This window comes from Suncus etruscus, chromosome 20 (genome assembly GCF_024139225.1).
Source record: "Suncus etruscus isolate mSunEtr1 chromosome 20, mSunEtr1.pri.cur, whole genome shotgun sequence".
Classification (NCBI taxonomy): domain Eukaryota; kingdom Metazoa; phylum Chordata; class Mammalia; order Eulipotyphla; family Soricidae; genus Suncus; species Suncus etruscus.
Window position 1 is genome coordinate 25,704,899 of NC_064867.1, and position 19,849 is coordinate 25,724,747.

The 19,849-nt window shown below is 34.3% G+C and overlaps 1 protein-coding gene across 1 annotated transcript in view; it reads left to right on the forward strand.

Moving 5' to 3' along the window:
* LOC125998218 (collagen alpha-6(VI) chain-like) overlaps positions 1 to 19,849 on the forward strand; it is a 126,923-nt gene that overhangs the window by 50,623 nt on the left and 56,451 nt on the right. Inside the window, exons 20-22 of the mRNA XM_049766485.1 lie at positions 4,667 to 4,702; positions 6,491 to 6,553; positions 8,627 to 8,689. Of these exons, the coding sequence (XP_049622442.1) occupies positions 4,667 to 4,702; positions 6,491 to 6,553; positions 8,627 to 8,689 (162 nt within the window). The remainder of the gene's footprint in view (positions 1 to 4,666; positions 4,703 to 6,490; positions 6,554 to 8,626; positions 8,690 to 19,849) is intronic.

Sequence of the window (19,849 nt, forward strand, 5' to 3'; positions counted from 1 at the left end):
AAAAAAGCCTGAGAAGGCTAGAAAGTACTTCTTCCTTTTTAGTTCTATCTACCTTATAATATTTTTTCTATGCATTTGGCTTACTTTTAAAATATGATGAGATTCTAATAAAGGTAGGCTTGGAGAATGTATACATGCCACTTTAGACATCAAGCAAGAATGAGATTTCTTCTTAAGATGCTGACATAGTCATGCAAAAGCTAGTGAACAAAATTCAGAGGTACAGTATTTTGTGAGAAAAATATAGGCTTATTGATAGAAACACAGATTAAGAGGTAGGTGAAATGAAAAACAAGAATATTCTCATTTTAGAGTCTTTGTAAGTACTTGAAGTCAACACGGCATAAAATAACAAACAGTGACTAACACAACACAGAATTTATTATTGTATTTCATGAATCTCTTATGTGCAAAAATTTTAAAGGAAAGATAGCTATAAAGTAAAAGAATTCACTTGATGAGACAGTGTTTGAGAGAACATATCTCTATCAAAACTATCAAAACTATTCAGCTCTACAGGGCCAGAGTGGTGGCGAAAGCGATAAGACATGTGCCTTGGCCGCACTAGCTTACGATGGACTGTTTTGATCCCTCGGCATTCCATATGGTCCCCCATTTAGGAGTGATTTTTGAGCACATAGCCAGGAGTAACCCCTGAGTAACCTGTCACCGGGTGTGACCCAAAAACAAACAAACAAACAAACAAAAACTATTAATCTCCTGAGGGCTGGAAAGACAAGCTCATAATATAAAGCTCAGGAAATAACTATATTAACAACTATCATGACAATCTTAATAAGTGATAGAAGAAGTAAGTAGAATGTGTGTCTTAAATACAGGCAAGGGTTTGGAATGGGGGGGCATTGGTGCTGGGAATGTTGCACTGCTGAAAGGGGTGTTCTGTTTATAATTGAAACCCAAATACAATCATGCTTGTAATCATGGTGCTTAAATAAAGATTTTATATAAAAACAACAACAACAAAAACATCAGAGATGACAAAGAGGACTGTAAAAATTCAAGAGCATCTAAATAATCTGATAATGTTGACACTATCATGGTGATTTTATTATAGGCATTTTACATAAAGTGTATAAGTAGAAGTGAAAAAAATTTAAAAAACGATTAATCTCTAATTCTATCAAAACCATTAACAGAACTCAAGCTACACCTATCTTTACTATAATTCAGAGAATAGATGGTCCTACTCAAAATATTTAGTAAATGTTAATAATATTAATTAATAAGTGAGATGATTAGTAATAAGGACCTATTACGAAGCTTCAAGGAAAGAAGAGAAAAAATAATACAAATAAATGCAAGCTAAATCTTCTGGAATACCAGCGAAGAGTGGGAAATCTCAAGTAAACATTATCCATCCAATATCTCAAGAAAAAGTAATCAAGACAACCTGGCTGCTCTTTGGGGAAAGAAGGCAGGTGTAGGTTTATAAAACTGACAAGACATATATTGAATTCAGAAAGCAAACTGATTTTTCTTGGGAAGCAAGAAAAATAGACTTCAAGATGGATGAAAAGCAACAAAAGAATTAGAATAAATGACTAAAATTACAGTCAAACATCTGTGAATCCTGAAACCACAAAAGCAGTAATATGCATGGAATATGAACAAAGGAAAGCCAGAAAATGTAGAATTTGCAACAATAGTGTAAATAGACTGAATAGAATATAGAACATTTTAAATGTAATAAAAAGATCATTTTTGAAGCAAACCCCAAATACACAGATAAAAAAGCATACTCTAATTCAGGAAAAAATACCAGAGCCAAATCAAAAATATCAACAGTGAGCTACATTCAACTGCAAATACCAAACTAATTATATAGAGAGAAACAGGAGCATTTTTAAGTAGAAAGATAAATAACTCAATCTTTTTTCAGTCCTTTTTACAACACTCAGGGCTAAAAAGGAATAGCAAAATGACTCAAATTGAGTGGTCTAACTTGTAAGCTTGTATAACCACACTACTGTGTAGTTATAAGTATATAGATTTATATAAATTTATAACCTATATAATCTATATATTTATATTTTTATATATAATATATATTTTATATGTATATATAAATCTATAATCTAAATCTATAAGTATATAGATTTTGATTGACCAGCATACTGAAGGCAGCAATAACTGAGGCAACATAAATTCCATGAATCTTTCTTTTAAACATTATGATAATAAATTCAGAACCATTTCTCTGTAGAAATAAGGCTAAATCATATAAATTGTGATAACAGAACAAAATGCAAATGTAATACATTCACCATCTAGAGATGATATGGGGATCAAAAAATCAGAAAACTTACGATGTTTTCATCTTTTATTGTAGGAATTTGAACATTCTAGAGATATCTCTATCCTCCTAAGCTATATTAGACATAACCTAACTTCATTTTTTTCATGAGTATGTATTGTTTACTATAACAAGAAATGTTATCCCTTGACATTTCTAGTCATTTAAATTGTTTCCTTTTATGAAATTTTATTAAAAGTTTCTTTTAAGTAAAATTATAATGTTTTAAAATAGCACGAGCCCTCCTTTTGTTTTATTTTTAGGAATCTCACCTAGCAGTGCTCAGAGCTTAATCCTGGGTCTGTACCTAAGGATCACTGCCAGCAGGGCTCACAAGGGTTATTCCTGACTCAGTACTCAGAAATTACTTCTGGCACACTCAAGTGACCATATGGAATGCAAGAAATCAAACCCAGGTCAGCAGCAAACAAGACAAATGTCCTACCCGCTATGGTTCTAGCCCATCAGGAGACCATATGGAATGCAAGATCAAACCTAGATTGTCCATGTACTAGATAAACACCATATCTACTCTACTATCTTTCTAGCCCAAATATGGCCCCCATTTAGTCAAAATACTCCTATGAAAATTTTATCTATGCATACACAATTAATACAGATGTCAGGGATCATGATTACCAAATGTTAGTGAAAGTTATTTCTCAATGAGGAATTGAGATGATTAAATTTTTCTGTATAATTTATCTTTGAATAACTTAAAATCAACATGTATCATTTTCATAATAGCTACGAAGCCATTATATTTTTAGAAAGATGAAAATTTTATCCTAGTCACCAAGCAGTAAAGACTACTTAATTCAGTTATACATGATTGGAAGGGAGCAGAGAATTGCCAATAATAGGAAGTTGCAACAGGGAAGTAATGTCAGCTTGCCAAAACTTCAAATTCATCAGTTTAGCCAAAATGTACTGAATATTTACAGGGTACCGGAAACTCATTAACAATAAAATGACAAATTAAACTTAGGAATTATAATTATATGGTAAGGCTTGGTGTTTCAAACTACTATTATGCATTGTCAGATGTATAGTGTCATCCTAATTTGTCACAAAGTAAAAGATCACCAAACATTGCCAAATGCTCCCAGTTGAAGTATGATGGTACCAAACGTCATCTTCTGATTGAGGATTACTGTTACTGAGGCATGAACATCTCACATCAACAAGCTGGTATATGAGAAACTGCAGTAGAATTCAACTGTAACCATTTTTTAATAATATCTTTATTTAAGCACCATGAATACAAACATGTTTGTAGTTGGGTTTCAGGCATAAAACATTGATGCCTTTACCACCACCAAAGCCATTCAACTTCCTTCTCCTCCACCCCTTGCCTATATTCGACACAGGCAATATATTTCTCTCAATCATTACCATTGTCATGATAGTTGTCAGTGTAGTTATTTCTCTAACTAGACTCACCACTCATTGTGGTAAGTGGTAATCTTTATAAGGTGGGCCAGTCCTTCCAGCCCTCAACTCTATTGTCTCTGGGTATTATTAGAATACTGTCTTTTATTTTTCTTAAATCCCACAGATGAATGAGACTGTTTTGTGTCTTTCTCTCTCCCTCTGACTTATTTCACTCAGCATAATAGTTTCCATGTCTATCCATGTATAGGAAATTTTCATGACTTCATTTTCATGATGGCTACATAGTATTCCATTGTGTATTTGTGTATCACAGTTTTATTTTGCCACTCATCTGTTGTCGGGCGTTTGGTCAAATGTAATCTTATCTACAAACACTGTAGGAAAAAAAAACCTCACTGTGTGCTGCTTCTGTATTGATTGTAGTTTTTATTATTTAATCTAGTAACTTTTTAATAATGTGGATCATTTCATTTTACAGCATATTATTTGGCTTGGAGAGCAATAGGTTTGTCTGTTGGTAACTTCTGAAGTAAATCTATGATAAAATTTTTAGTTAACTCTCTTGCTTTTCTTAGTCTATCTGCCTTTTGACCCTTCACTCCCAATTTCCATTTTATTTGGTAGTACTTTAAAAAATAAACAATAAAATTTCAATCAATTGTGGTGCTCAAAAATAACTATAGTTAGCAGGTTAATGGATAGCAAAACTATTGAACAGACTCTGGACTCATAAAGATCTAGAGATTTCAGCTTTCTGATTTTAATGATCTTTTGTACTAGGATGGAAATTCATAGTGATACTTTGCTTTCATGGTACAGTGGAATATAAAATATTTAAAATTAAAGTTACAACAATATGTTCAAACTTGTTTCTTAATGTTATTTAATGTCTATTACTAATTTAAATCAAATGTTAGACATTTTTAATTTATAATACCTATCTTTTCCTTCTTTTAGGTAGTTCATGGTCGAAGAGGGCTTCCAGGCCCTCAGGTATAGTGATTTTTTCTCTATAAATGATAAGTTTTCTGTGTCTAATCAAATAAATGTTCTCTCAAATATTTTCTTATCTTTATAGTTCTTTTGTATTTTGATGATAATTGTGGTATGAAATATTAGAAAACATTTAGGCTACAAGCACTCAAGTTTTTTTTCAGAGTTATCTTTTTTTATATTTAATTGCTTTATTTAAGCACTATGGTTACAAAATTGTTCATTACTGGGTTTCAGTCATACAATGTACACCATCTTCACCAGTACACCCTTCATCTCATCAATGTTTCCCATTTCCTCTAACCCCTGTTTTGCTGCTGCCTCTGCTGCTGCTGCTGCTTCTTCTTCTTCTTCTTCTTCTTCTTCTTCTTCTTCTTCTTCTTCTTCTTCTTCTTCTTCTTCTTCTTCTTCTTCTTCTTCTTCTTCTTCTTCTTCTTCTCCTCCTCCTCCTCCTCTTCTTCCTCCTTCTCCTCCTCCTCTTTCTTCTTCCTCTCCTCCTTCTTCCTTCTTCTCCTCCTCCTCTTTTTCTTCCTTCTCTTCCTCCTCTTTCTTCTTCCTCTCTCCTCCTTCTCCTTCTCCTCCTTCTCTCCTTCTTCTCCTCCTCTTTCTTCTTTCTCTTCTCCTCCTCCTTCTTCCTTCTTCTTCTTCTCCTCCTCCTCCTCTTCCTCCTCCTCTTCTTCTTTCTTCTTCCTCTTCTTCCTCCTCCTCCTCCTCCTTCTCCTTCTTCTTCTTCTTCTTCTTCTTCTTCTTCTTCTTCTTCTTCTTCTTCTTCTTCTTCTTCTTCTTCTCCTTCTTCTTCTTCTAGAAAACAACAGAATAATATTTTGAAATTACAGAGGGAAATAACTGTTAAATTGGGATGTTATACCTGCCTAAACTATAAATGTAGAATGAACTTTTCAGATAGAAAAAGACTATGAATTTCTCATCTACAGACATTAACCCATATACTTTCACTTCATGTTAGACTTCATGTTAGACTTTCACTTTATGTTAGACAAATAGGAGAGCATCTAGACTTAAACAGGAAAATGTTATAAAGTAAATGGAACTGGGGAGACAAGATGATAAATAAATTAATTTCTATGGAAAGGTATTTTAGGGGCTGGAAAGATAGCACAGTGATAGGGCATTTATCTTGCACACAGCCAATTCAGGATGGATGGTGGTTTAAATCCTGGCATCCCATATAGTCCCCTAGCCTACCAGGGGTGATTTCTGAGTGCAGAGCCAGGAGTCACTCCTGAGCTCCTCCATATGTGACCCAAAAATAAAAAACAAAAAAAGAACAATAAAAAAGGAAATAAAAGGTATTTTAACAGTCTTTAATTCTATCAAACTGAGTAACAGCTGAGACAAAGACTTATGCTAGCCCAATATTTTCCTAAATTAAGCTTATTTAGCCCATCCTTATTCTATTTTGGAATTCTTATCTGTGACAAAGTTCCAGGGTAGCATGAAGAGAATGCCTAGCTTCTTATCCCTAGATATTTAATCAAGCTGAGTATAAATTCCCTAAGACGTCTGTAGACTTTTTAAGAAATCAAAGTCAGTTGTAAGTTTTTTCAGCTGAAATCTCCAGATTACTTCTAGTGTGTTACAATTTTAGATGTATCAGAGGTGTGTCGCTGTGATCAATCATGTGTAAAAGATTAAAAACTAATGCACTTACTCATAAACTGTGTTTATTGGTAAGATTTTTAAAAAATGTTTATTTCTTTCTTTTGTACTTTATTGTTCTCTACAACCCCCCCCCCAAAATGATTAACAGGTTGTATTTCACAACAGGGAGAAGCAGGAAACCAAGGTCCAGATGGATTTCCAGGCTCCCTGGGATTTCGGGGCCCTCAGGTACCTAATGAAGATTAACACAAATTAGAGTTCATTAACATAAAGATGAATGATTCTCCAGCTTCATAGGACCCTCCGGTAGCCTTTCAGAATGCAGATGTTTGAAGTGTTCTCAGGGGACAGAGTAAGGAAGAAACACAATAAGCAACACAGCCTTGACTTGTACAGCACTGAGTCATCTTTATCTAAATTTTGTCCCAATCAGAAGTTGAAAAGAGCATGCAGATGTTGGGCAGTTGTCCCTCTGCAATGAACTCCAGATAACCAGAATAATCTAGGGAGAACTTGAGCCAAGACAAGTATCCAGCCTCAAAATTTGGAATTTTGATTCCTTTAGCCCAGTAAGCATTCAGCGTTATATATCTAGATTCCCTGGTGTAGAAAAATTTTCCCTCCTCTAGAAAAAATAGGGGGGTTCCAAAAGCAGCTGAAATCTTTATGGGATAAACTGTAATGTGGTCACTGCCAGTCCTTTCCAGATCACTTCCCCCAGGGAGCTGAACACAGCATTTTTTCTTTCAAAGATCAAGCCATCTTTAGCTTTTTGTACTGATCATGTGAGGGAAAGAACTCATGTGCCATAAAGAGCAAAAGGTCATCTAAATTCATCATGAAAAGGAAAAAGAAACTCCAGAAAATGCTGAGAATAAGAAGGCCAACTATTGGAAGGTCATAATGTACATTTTCATATCCTCATTTTTAGTTTGGAAGCATGTTACTTGGCATGCACAGGACTATCAGTAGTTCTGCAATTGTTCAGTTGTATTGGGGTAGTTTTCAACATTTTTTTTTGGTTTTTTGGGTCCCACCTGGCAGCACTCAGGGGTTCCTCCTGGCTCTACACTCAGAAATCGCTCCTGGCAAGTTCGGGGGACCATATGGGATACCGGGATTCGAACCACCATTCTTCAGCATGCAAGGCAAACACACTACCTCCATGCTATCTCTCCGGCCCCATTTTCCAACGTCTTAACATTTTAAAAGCTTTACTGCTCATAACTAGATTCTTTATGTTGGTGTCCTGGTACATGAAAGTTGGGCAAAATACCTTGATGCCCCAGAAGTAAAAGTTTGTGCACATTTTACCAAGATTTCAGAGCAGTAAATAGTCTGACCCCTAGACCTCTATCTACTTCTAGCTTGATTGCTTTTTTTTTTGTCTTCGTTGCCAGTTGAGGGAAGGTCACTTTCCTTACCTTTAAGTGAGAATGACTTTCCTCTGGGGTTGCAGGAAGCAGTTCAATAGATCTTCTGACTTTATCTCATGTGAAACAAGTAATGCTGCAAAATACTGTCTTCCATTTTACAGACTTACCTTTTTCATGACTCAGTTTAAAAGATGAAAATTAAAACAAAAAAGAAAATAATATAATATGAAGGTTTCTCCCATAGTGAATGAAAGTGGTAGTAAATGGTGGTGCAGTATATATATATATATATATATATATATATGTATATATATATATGTATATATGTATATGTATATACAGAGCAAGATGTGAAGCTGTCTTTTGAGAATTATATAGCATTGCATACAAAGGGTAAACACATTTTTAAAAATTATTTTGAAAATGTAGAAAAATTGGAAGTCACAGTTAATAGATAATATAATATTCCAGAAGAAATACTATCCAAATTTCATTTTGCTACACATCATATTTCAAGACCAGTCTCCAGTGTAGTCATTGAATTAAAAACTTCATTTAACTATTTTAGTTTAAGACTTTTTATAATTAATGAGTATTTTCTTTTGACATAATAATATATTGCTCAATATAGAGATGCATAGAATAATTAGCAAGCAATTCTGAACAATGCAGATACTTCATATTTCTTCATTTTGACTGCAGATGTTCAGTTGCTTACATTTCAGATTAGATTCTAGCCCTGCACCAGGGATGAATTCAACAATGACCCAACAATGAGTTCAACAAAGACCCAAAGGCAGTAATGGAGTCCTCTTTCCTATTTATGTCCATGTTCTGAACTTAGCATTTTTATGTTCAATGGGTAAGCTCATATGCAAGTGCTCTCTTTTGGGGGTAACATAGTGCTGTGATTCTCTGTACTTAGGGCTCAAGAGGAGAGATTGGTGTCAAAGGAGAAAAAGGAAGTCTGGGAAGTAAAGGTCCCCAGGTATGTATAAGAGAAAATGACCACAAATGCCTTGGACCTTTGACCAGCTTTTGACCTTTGCCTTTGACCAGCTTTTAGCTGGCTGCCTTTGTGCTTTCTACCATGTCTTTTAATCCAAAGAAAAAGATTGTAATTTCACTGCTTTCTGTGGCGCCATGTCACAGAAGTGACCATTGCTGTATCAGCCTCTCATGTCTTGGACAACTCGACCCATAGAGTGAGTCTAAGAATTCCTCCTCTAGATAAATCAGATCACATTATTTCCCTGATCAAAGTCCTCCATGGGGCTTCTCTTAGGACCCAGAAACCAGTTTACCTAGTAGGCTTTATCTCTTCTACTGAAGGGAATCTCTTACAGTAAAAGAGTCAAGAGCCTCCCAGATCCCTAATCAGAAACACTGGGTGATTAGTGAGGACATCAGTAGCTTTGAAGTCCCCCCAGATGATGCTAATGGATACATTCAGCATAGGGAATGACCAGCATTATTATTATCATGAATAAAAATCTTTTAAATCTCACATATCTCTAATGTATAGGGTAGCAGGTGTGTAGATAATATCAACTAATAACAGTCAGTGGGTTGGGGTACAAATTGAGAGTACCAGATACGGTGGTGTAAAAGAGCTGGCAGCAGGTATACGTGAAGGATCTTAGTACTTTGGTGGTGGTGAAATGAGGTATCTATCCACAAAGGCTATAAATATATATAGATATACATACATATATATATACATACATATATATACATTACCTTAACTGTAATAAAGTAAAGGGAGGAAATAAGTGTAGACGTTCTCATCCCTCTCTAATCAATCAATCCCCTTTCAGAAACAAATTCACTCAGCCTCCCCTGCAAACCTTTTCTTTTTCTTTCTTTTTTTAGTTTCTTTTCTTTTTCGTCTCTAATACTGATACTGCACTGGTTCATGTCATTGAGGGCTCCCTCCCAATGTGTTTTAATTTACCCAGTGCCTGTGCCAAAGTGTTAAGAAAACAAATAGAAAGTTTCCCATACACTGGAGGAAGTGGTGCAATATCACCATCCTTGGATTGTTCTAGTATTTACTTGGAGTGTGTATGTGGGGGGGGGGGGGAGAAGAGGGACAGAAGGTACGCATTATCTCTCACTTTAGGTAAACAGTGATTTAGAGCAATGGTCATCAATCATTTGCACCTGAATTTTAATCATTTCACAGGTACACAAATGTTGAAATCTACAGACCTACTAATATTGAGAATGTATGAGGGAAATGCAGAGCCTGTTTAGAGTACAGGCAGGGGTCTGGTGGGGAGGAGGGAGATTTGGGACATGGGTGATGGGAATGTTGCACTGGTGATGGGTGGTGTTCCTTTTATGACTGAAACCCAAACACAATCATGTATGTAATCAAGGTGTTTAAATAAAAAAAAAAAAGAAAGAAATCTACAGACCTAGACTACTCGTTAAAATGCATATTTTGATTCAATATGTCTGGACTAGAGACTGAATTTCTATACTTCCAGAGAGTTCCTCGGTGATATTGTTGCTACTGGTCCCCACACTTTGTGGGGTTTCTACCACACTTTGAGGAGCAAGTTCCCATTTGATTTGGATCTTCTGTTTGCTATTTGTGTGTGTGTGTGTGTGTGTGTGTGTGTGTGTGTGTGTGTGTGTGTGTCTTCTTTTCTAGATTACAATGCCAGGACTTTTAAAATAATTTTTATTAAGACCAATGTGAATTATAAGTCTTTCACAGTTGTATTTAAGGTACATAGTGAGAGTGAATTAGGGCAATTCCCACCACCAGTGTTGTTCTCCCCCCACCTCTGTTCCCAGCATGCTTCCCCTGTCTCCACCCTTAGTCCCTTGGACTGCTAATGTAACAGGTTCCTTTTGTGTATAGTTTGGGTCTCTAGATTCTATTGTCATTGACTTTCGGTTGGGTATTTAGAGCTGATCACTTTTTAATTTTGTCTCAATGTTCATGAGACTGCTTGCCCCTGGTACCATCCAGTTTCTTTTCTCAATTTATGAATGCCAGACTTTTTCTTTGTTGTATTGTCAATGCTAGAATAATGTGAAAACATTGTTTTACTAGAACATTAATGATTAGAAAAATGTTTTCCTAGCTTGTGTGTGTGTGGGGGGGGGGGTGAATGTTCTCCCTTTATCTGCAGGAATTTTTCCTCTGGTTTATTCTGATTTCCTCCTACATCCCAGAGACTCACATGTGAGATTCATCAGTGTTATGGTGGGTGTGAATGTGAGTTTATCCTCCAATGAAAGGGTCCTCTGTACAGGCTTTCCTAAACTTTACCGCTTACCACTTGCCATCTTGAATAAGAAGGTTGGACAATGAATGAAAGAACACATGTGATTGTTTAAAATGATAAGTGTTTAAGGTTCTTATTTGGAAATTTGATATTTGTGCATCCTGAATATGCCATAGGAACCTAGCTTGGTTCCCATATAATATAGTTACCATGTGGCATAGGAACCTAATTTCCATAAGTTACAGTAAGTAACTTATGGAAAAAAATGGTTTCTTTTTACATTACAGTTTCATTTAAAATTGCAGCTTCCCTGGTGAAGATTGTTGTATATTTTATGACTATAACTCAATCATGAACAACTTTATCTGTGGGGAAAAAATGTACTATAAACAATGTTGTAACCATGGTGTTGAAAATATTAAAAAAAATAAAATTGCAGCTTCTGAGTACCTATTGTTAAGTTACTTACTATATTATATTCAGCTGGTAACAATAGTGTACAATACAGTATAATCATATGTGTGTGATTAAGTCAATTAGTGAATGAAGCACAGTTGGAACTTGTACTCCGGACTAACCTAAAATAAAAGGAATCCATTACTTCCTTCTTATACAGTACTAAAACTAGGCAGTGGTCCAATACTTGAGTGGATTTGTTCGTTCATCATCAAAATGTTTAAGAATCTATTCGCATAAACTTGTATTTTATAGCACAATATTTTAAAGTAAATTAATTACCACTCACCGGATTTCTGTTCTCAATTTTGATTAATGTGTTCCTTCAAAAAGCATGGATGCTATAAAAATGTCTTGGTAGAACTGAATTGATGAACAAAATAAATATTTTTTACTCATTCAAAGCTCACTGGCAATGGAAGTTGTAGTGAAAAAAAAAAAAACAGTGAATGCCAAGGGAAACATATATCAAGTGATTATCTCATCTGTTTACATAAAATATTGAGATGTTAATAGGCTGATATCCAAAAAGCTTGGTAATTTCTTTGCTCTAGAATCCAAAATTGTATCCAAGTGGCTGATATTCAAATAAGTTATTCGTTTGCCTGCCCTTACTGAACTTTGATGAGTGAATTCACTTTAATCCTGCATTAGTAAGATTGGTCATAATTATGTCATTTAATCTTTTGGTATTGCTAGAGTTTGTGCAAGGAACCAATTCTCTTTGGTCTACCTCTTCCATTTACTGAGCTGGAGAGCAAAATTTTTACTTGTTTTACTTTACTTGAAATACCTTTGTTAAAACAGTAAAAATTGCTGTTTAAAAAAATTCAGAGAAATTTCTATGGTCAGGATACGATGAATGGAATCTCAAAATTGTTGTTTCTAAAGGAAAAAACCACAAGATACAAAGATAATCAGATATACATGACAATATTATTTTTCACTGACTAAACCTACCCCAAAGTTTTCATAGAGTGTAAAGCACAATGGATCTAGTCACTGCATATAGCAACGTGAGTGTTTTCTAATTGAAATGGATAAGGTTTTACTTAGTATGTACAGTTACAAAAAGGGGTATGATTTCTGTTGACAATAATCTGAAAACTCAATCACTCAAGCAATGTTAGGCAGTCTGCCTAAAGCAAGCATGCTGATTCAGCCAAGCATATGGTGATGATATGAAGAAGTCCATAGTACAGTGGAAAGGAGAAATAATTTTGAAAGGACTAGCATCTCCTTTTGTATGTTCTTTGTTCTCTTATTGTTTGGTGTACCCCAAAATCCTACCCTAATGTCACCATAATATAATCAGCATGTGCTCCTGATTTATTGTCACTCTGTACCTTAAATATTACTGTGAAAGATTCATAATTCACTTTGGTCACAATAAAAATTATTAAAATAAAATTAGAAAACAGCATGTTATTGGAATAAAGATAATAGAATCAATAGAATTTGTTTTCTAAAAATAAATAAAAACAAGAAAAAAAATAAAATTAAAAAGAAAGTAATAAAGACAGACATAAAATACTAATTCCACTTAGAGTTGGAATTATTTTTGGATGACTTAGGGTTTGTTTGTTTATTAAACTAATTACTACTTGTAATTGTGTGTACAATATTAAGAAAATAAGGAATTATTACATGCAAGTTGGGGAAACAAAATAAAATGTCATCTTTGTAAATAATAGCATAGTTGTCAAAGATCCAATGTCTGGGGTCAGATTTCCTTGTTTGCCAGATTGTCCCTCCCTGACTGTGTGTTTTTGGTTATTTTATTTAGTCTCCCTGTGCCTGAATTTTCTCTGCTATGAAGTAAGAATAGTCGGGGCCAGAGAGATAGCATGGAGGTAAGGCATTTGCCTTGCATGCAGAAGGTTGGTGGTTCAAATACCAGCATCCCATATGGTCCCCTGAGCCTGCCAGGAGCTATTTCTGAGCATAGAGTCAAGCACTGCCAGGTGTGAACCTCCCAAAACAAAACAAACAAATAAAAGAATAGTAATATAATTACTTCATTTTAGTTTGTGAAAAATAAATAACTTAATATACATAAGATCTTAGAATAGTGAAATAAATAGCAACACTTCGTAAATATTTGCCATGACTGTTTTTGCATCATTATTATTGTAACACATATCTATGTCTAAGCATGCTAATCACCAATCCAAGAAAGGTGATGATAATAACAATATTTTACAATAAGTAATTTGTGTTGCAATCATTAGATTTCATAATTCAGCATAATCAGGTTGAATGATCCATCAACCCTTCCTTTGAGTCATTTGACAAATATGTATTGGGCCCTGTGATAGAATAAAAAGATGAATCAGACACAATCATAATTTCAAATATCCCTGGTCTCAGAAAGAACATTCAGGAAAATAAATAATTAAAACATGATGTGATAAATGTTAGATAAATTTGTAACCCAGTAGTAGGAGAAAGAATGGAGTTAAAGGAGAAACTGGATTAGGCTGCAGGATGAAGTGGTATTTTCCAGAAGCTCAAAGAATATGCAGGCATATTCCCATATGAAACTAAATTATAAGAAGAGAAATTCCAAGGGGAGGAGGGTCAATGTTTTGATGAAGTGTAGAATGAATGGATAACTAGGACTAGAACTATCAAGATCAACATCTTAAATACCTGTGGTTTATGATGTTAGCCACTCCCTTGCTAGCTGCTTAGTTTTATTTTCTCATTCTTTGTTCATATCTGACCCTAACAGAAGCAAAACATTTACTCTCTTGGGATTCTTTAATCCCAGTTTGATACTTGCAGCTTACGAGTATTTGCAATGTATTGCCTCCATGAACATAATAATTGAAAAGAATTCTTTCTTTACTGTGAAAAGAACCAACATCTCTTGCCTTTGACCTGCCATATTCCATCTATGGTTGAGGTGTTCTTGGCAATGTTCCAACCATTAATCCCAATTGCTTGGGCAACCCATTTGAATAAGACTCTCTAAGGACAAGTTTCGTTTTATTTTTTTTTAATTTCTAAACTCTAAACAGCTCCCTTTTATTCTCACTTAACACTAAAGCAGTTATGATTGCAAAGGACCTTGTGATCACTGTAATTTGAACCAAAGCCCCCCCCCAGAATAAATGCTCATATAAAAGATTAGATCTAACCTCAGAGACTTGCATCATATTTGAAAATGGAAAAGAATGAAATGGACATTTTTCTTTCAAGTCTGTTTTTACTGAGGTATCTTCTTGTACAGTAATATTAATCATATTGTTGTATTCTTGCAGTGTCACTACACCACACCACCACCAAAATGTCACAATTCCTCCACCTTTGTCACATAGCCTCTTCAGTTGACTGTTCTGTTAACCATGTCTCATATTTGTTTTCATTGGGAATTGTCTAAATTGCCTTTCTTTGTTTCTTTATATTCCACATATGATCAAAAATTTCTGGTATTTGTCTTTCTCTTTCTGGCTCACTTCATTTAGCATGACACTCTCCAATTCCATCAAAGCTACAACACAGTCTTTTATTTGTTTTCATAACTGAGTAGTATTCTATGTGCTTTTGTACCACAATTTTTTTTGGTTTTGACCACACCCAGTGATGCTTAGGGGTTACTCCTGGCTATGTGCTCAGAAATCTCTCCTGGCTTGGGGGAACATATGTGACACTGGGGGATCAAACTACGGTCTGTCGTAGGCTAGCACAGGCAAGGCAGACACCTTACTGCTTGCACCACCGCTCCAGCCCCTGTACCACAATTTATCACTCATCTCTTGCTGGGCATTTGAGTTGTTTCTAGAGCTTGGCTATTATAAATAATATACAATGAACATAAGTGTTCGCATTCCCTTTTGAATTAATGGCTTTGTATTTTATGGTTTATTCCCAAGAGTAGAATTGCAGGGTCATATAGAAACTATTGTTAATTTTTGAGAAGTCTTCGGATCATTTTGTAAAGAAGCTAAATCATACAACAACATTATCAAGAGCATATGAGTGTTTATTTTTATTACATCCTGACAGTATTTATTGTTTCCAGATTTTTTTGATATATATAACATTCTCAGTGATGTGAAGTAATATCTCAATGTTATCTTGATTTACATTTCCCTGATTATAGCAATAATGAACATTTTTATATGCCTGGTTGCCATCTTACATCTTTTTTGAGGAAATGTCTATTTACCTGATCTCCCCATTTTTTAATAAATAAATTATTTAATTGAATCACCATAAGATACACAGTTACAAGGTTTCAGGCATACAATATACAACACTCTTCACCAGTATACATTTCCCATCACTAATGTTCCCACTTTCCCTTCCATTCTTCCCTCTTCCTTCCTTCACTTCCTGTCTCTGTGGCAGACATTTTTCTTCTCTGCCTCTCTCTTTCTCTTTCTTGTTATCTTTTAGACTGTGGTTTGCAATATTGTTATTGAAGGAATATCATGTATTTCACTTTCTCTCTTTTTAGCACCCAGTTCTTGTCCAGAATGATCATTTCCAACTATTAATGTTGTAGTGGTCCTTTCTCTATCCTAACTGCACTCCCCTGCTACTTGTGGCAAGCTTCCTACCACAGTCTAGTCTTCCTGACCCTCACCTCTACAATTTTTCGATATTATTATACATTTTTATTATTTTTATTTTATTATTGCCATAACATTTTAATATACCACAAATAATGTGATCTATGTCTATCCCCCTTACTCTGATTTATTTTGCTCAGCATACTATTTATAAGTAAATTTCACATATAAGCAAATTTCTATTGTATAATCAGATTTTATGATTTCACTTTCCTAATAGTTGTGTAGTATTTCATTGTGTAAATCTACCATAGTTTCTTATCTCCCCATTTTTGATGGTATTGTTTATTTTCTTTAATAAACTTTTAGAGTGATATATAAATCTTGGATATTAGTCCTTTGGTCTAATGTATGATTTATAAATATTTTCTCTTAATCGATGGGTTTCTTACACCTCAATTTTGCTGTACAGTTTGATATAGTCTCATTTGTTGATTTTTTGCTTTGTTTTCTTTTTAATGATGTTGTATCATTGAATACTCTTCTGAAATTAGTATCCTAGAGAAGGAAATCTACATTTTTAACTCTAGTCTTAGTTGGTATATCTACCCCTCTAAAAATAAAAATCAGGTTTTATTCACATACCTTCTGCTTATTAACTGAGTTGTTTTTGTCTTTATGCTTTGGTAATCAGTTTTTACTAAGAAAATGGTGTTAATAATATATATTTCATGTATTGAGGTGTGAGAACTAAAAGACTATATATAAATATGTATCACTTAGCACATAGCTTGCATAAAATAAAACTTATTAATAAAAACATTACAATGAAACAAATGAGGGTTTTATCTCTAGCTAATGCCATTCTTTTTTTTCTTTTCTTTTTTTTTTCGGTTTTTCAGGCCACACCCATTTGATGCTCAGGGGTTACTCCTGGCTAAGCGCTCAGAAATTGCCCCTGGCTTGGGGGGACCATATGGGACTCTGGGGGATCGAACCGTGGTCCTTCCTTGGCTAGCGCTTGCAAGGCAGACACTAATGCCATTCTTTTTAAATTTCTTAAGCATCTCCTTATACTCTGCAGCTGCTTTAGATATTATATCAAGGTATTTTTGAACTTCTTGATATTTTGGGAGTGGCAGAAGATTTTTCTTTTTTCTTTTAGAGAGCGAAGATGATTCCTTATATACCAGCAGTATTTGAATAGTATCTTGTATGTCTCGTTGAAATTTGAGCCCCTTTCATGTAGTCACAAATTTGTGCCATTGTATCTATATATTCATCTATCTATCCATCCGTTCATCTTTCTACTCACCCATTCATTCATTCTCCTGAGAAATATTTTATTTTACAGAGCTTTAAAACCTAATACTTTTTATTATGTATGAGGTAACTCTGAGTGGAATAAACCCTCAGAAATATTTTCATAAGGTTTATAAAGTTCATAAAGGAAATACAGAAAGTGAGTTCCTAGACAAACCAGTTAAAATCATTCTACTTTACCTCTAGTGAAGTATGTGAAAGTTCCACATGAAAAACCAACATATTAAGCCTATTGATGAATGAAAGACAAGTAAACAAACAGTTACATACAATGTAAAGGGATCTGTGAGACAATTATGATGATCAGTGCAGCCAACAGCTACAGGTATTCTTAAAACAGTGATGCTGAGAGAAATATTTTCAGGAGAAACAGGCTTTGGCCCTCACTCGAAAAATATGGATCTGCTAAGAGACAAAGTTGCACCAGAGTACAGGTGGAAAACAACAGGAAGTATCTGGTGATATCAATTGGATAGATGATAATCTGTGAACATAGTGACTAAAGAAGTTATGATAATTAAAGAACATGGGTTGGCATTAATTTTAGAAATTTTTAGATTAAGCATATAAGCTTTATTTGAATTTCTGAAGTCAGTATTAGCCTGGCATTTCAAATAAAAAGATAAGCTAGATAATGAATTAGAGAAAGGCCAGGCCATAGTCATTACACCAGATAGCTAGATGGAGGAAAGTAGGTTCTAATGTCTATTGGAATAAAAATAGGTAGGCACTTAAAGAAGAATCTATAGGACTTGTGGATGTTGTGTTTTGAAAGATCTAGAAAGAGGTCTGATTCTTTGGTACCTAGCTTGGGTTTCAAGGGAGAGAGAAGGCTGGCATTATTCTTTAATAAAAAGAGAATATAACTCTCAGAGTGTTGTTCCTAAGCAAGTAATTAGCAATCATTTTTCATGGGAAATCTCACTGATCTTTTAATGCATATCTGCTATTCAGGTGAGTGAGTTAGACTGGAAATAAGAATGACATTTTGTAAAACCAAAACTCAGGAAGAGAGGGATGAAGTGAGATCATAAAGTCAGAGGATGAAGGTTGGGGACACATGGAGGTTTATGTTGTGAATAGAGGAAGAGGAGACCTCCAAGTTTATAGAGGAAATCAGAAAGGTACTAGAAAGATGATGGCAACTTGATGTGATAGAGGATAATGAATGCTTCAATGGATATATAACCAAACCCAAATGAGGTCATGTCAGAAAAAATAAACTGGCTGAAAATGAAGGTTAAATGAGTTACCTTGGATGAAGGGGAAGTTAGAGATATAGAATGCTATGGTATGTGAAGAAATTGATACAAAAGTAATGAAAAAGGGGAAAGATGTAAGGTCATTATTATTTCCCTAATAATAAATTAATTGTCCAATAACTTCTCTATGATTCTTATGTTGTACATTTCTAACTTTATTTTTATGTTTTCCAATAACTTTATTACATTTTTAAAGATAAATATTTTAGTCATATTTTTCTTCCTTCTGAACAAAATTCATTCATTAAGTATCAGACAGATTTGCCTTATTTATTTTTAAATTATTGTAATCATAAAAATTGTAAAAATTATTTCCATTTACTGGTGCTAAGATTATATATATAAAAGAAATTTTAAGATTTTTACCAAAAAAATTTTAGTTGTCATGTTTATATAATCAAAGGGAAAAAAATCTAATCCCACGGCTGGAGAAATAGCACAGCAGTAGGTTGTTTGCTTTGCACACAGTCAATCCAGGATGGATGGTGGTTAGATCCCCAGCATCCCATCTGGTCCCCCATGCCTGCTAGGAGTGTTTCTGAGCACAGAGCCAGGCATAACCCCTGAGTGCTACCAAGTGTGACTTAAACACAAAAAAACAATTTTTTGATCATAATTATCAGTACCAGAGATATCTGAATTGGAATATTTTTAATATTCAGCTATAAAGCTCTTTCAGTGAAATATATTTCTCAGAATGTTAGTGACTCTAAACAAATTGATTTTCTATAAATACATATGGATGTTCATCCAACTATTTGAGTTTTTTTATTATTATGTCCTTCAATAAGATCTTAAAACTTTATGTAGAAAGGCTAGTGTGGTAGCACAATGGGTAGGTTATTTGCCTTGCATGCACTGACCTGGGTTTAATCCCTGGCATCACATATGTTCCATCAAGCCTACCAGGAATAATTTCTGAGCAGAGGCAAGAGTAACCTCTGAGCACCACTGGGTATGGCCCCCAAACAAACAAACCAAAAATCTTTATGTAGAGTAAATTTTCTCTAGATATTTTATTTGCTTCTTTTATTAGTAAATTAGAACTATTTTATTTACTTTTTCAAATAATCAGTAGGAAAGAGAAAGCTATTTGAGACTATTTGTATTATATATTGTTAAGAGTGCTAATTATTTTTAGTAGTTTTTTGAGCTTTCAAATGTAATAAATGTATTATTCAGTTGTAAATAATATTATTTGCAAATAAAGTAAGTTTGTCTTAAAAATGTTTTCTACCAAAGCAAGAAACCAGTAACAATATCATTCAAATAGTAATATAGTTCATTTGAAATGTTTTCTTTATATGTAGACATTTTACTACCATCTGATGCAAAAGCAAAAATA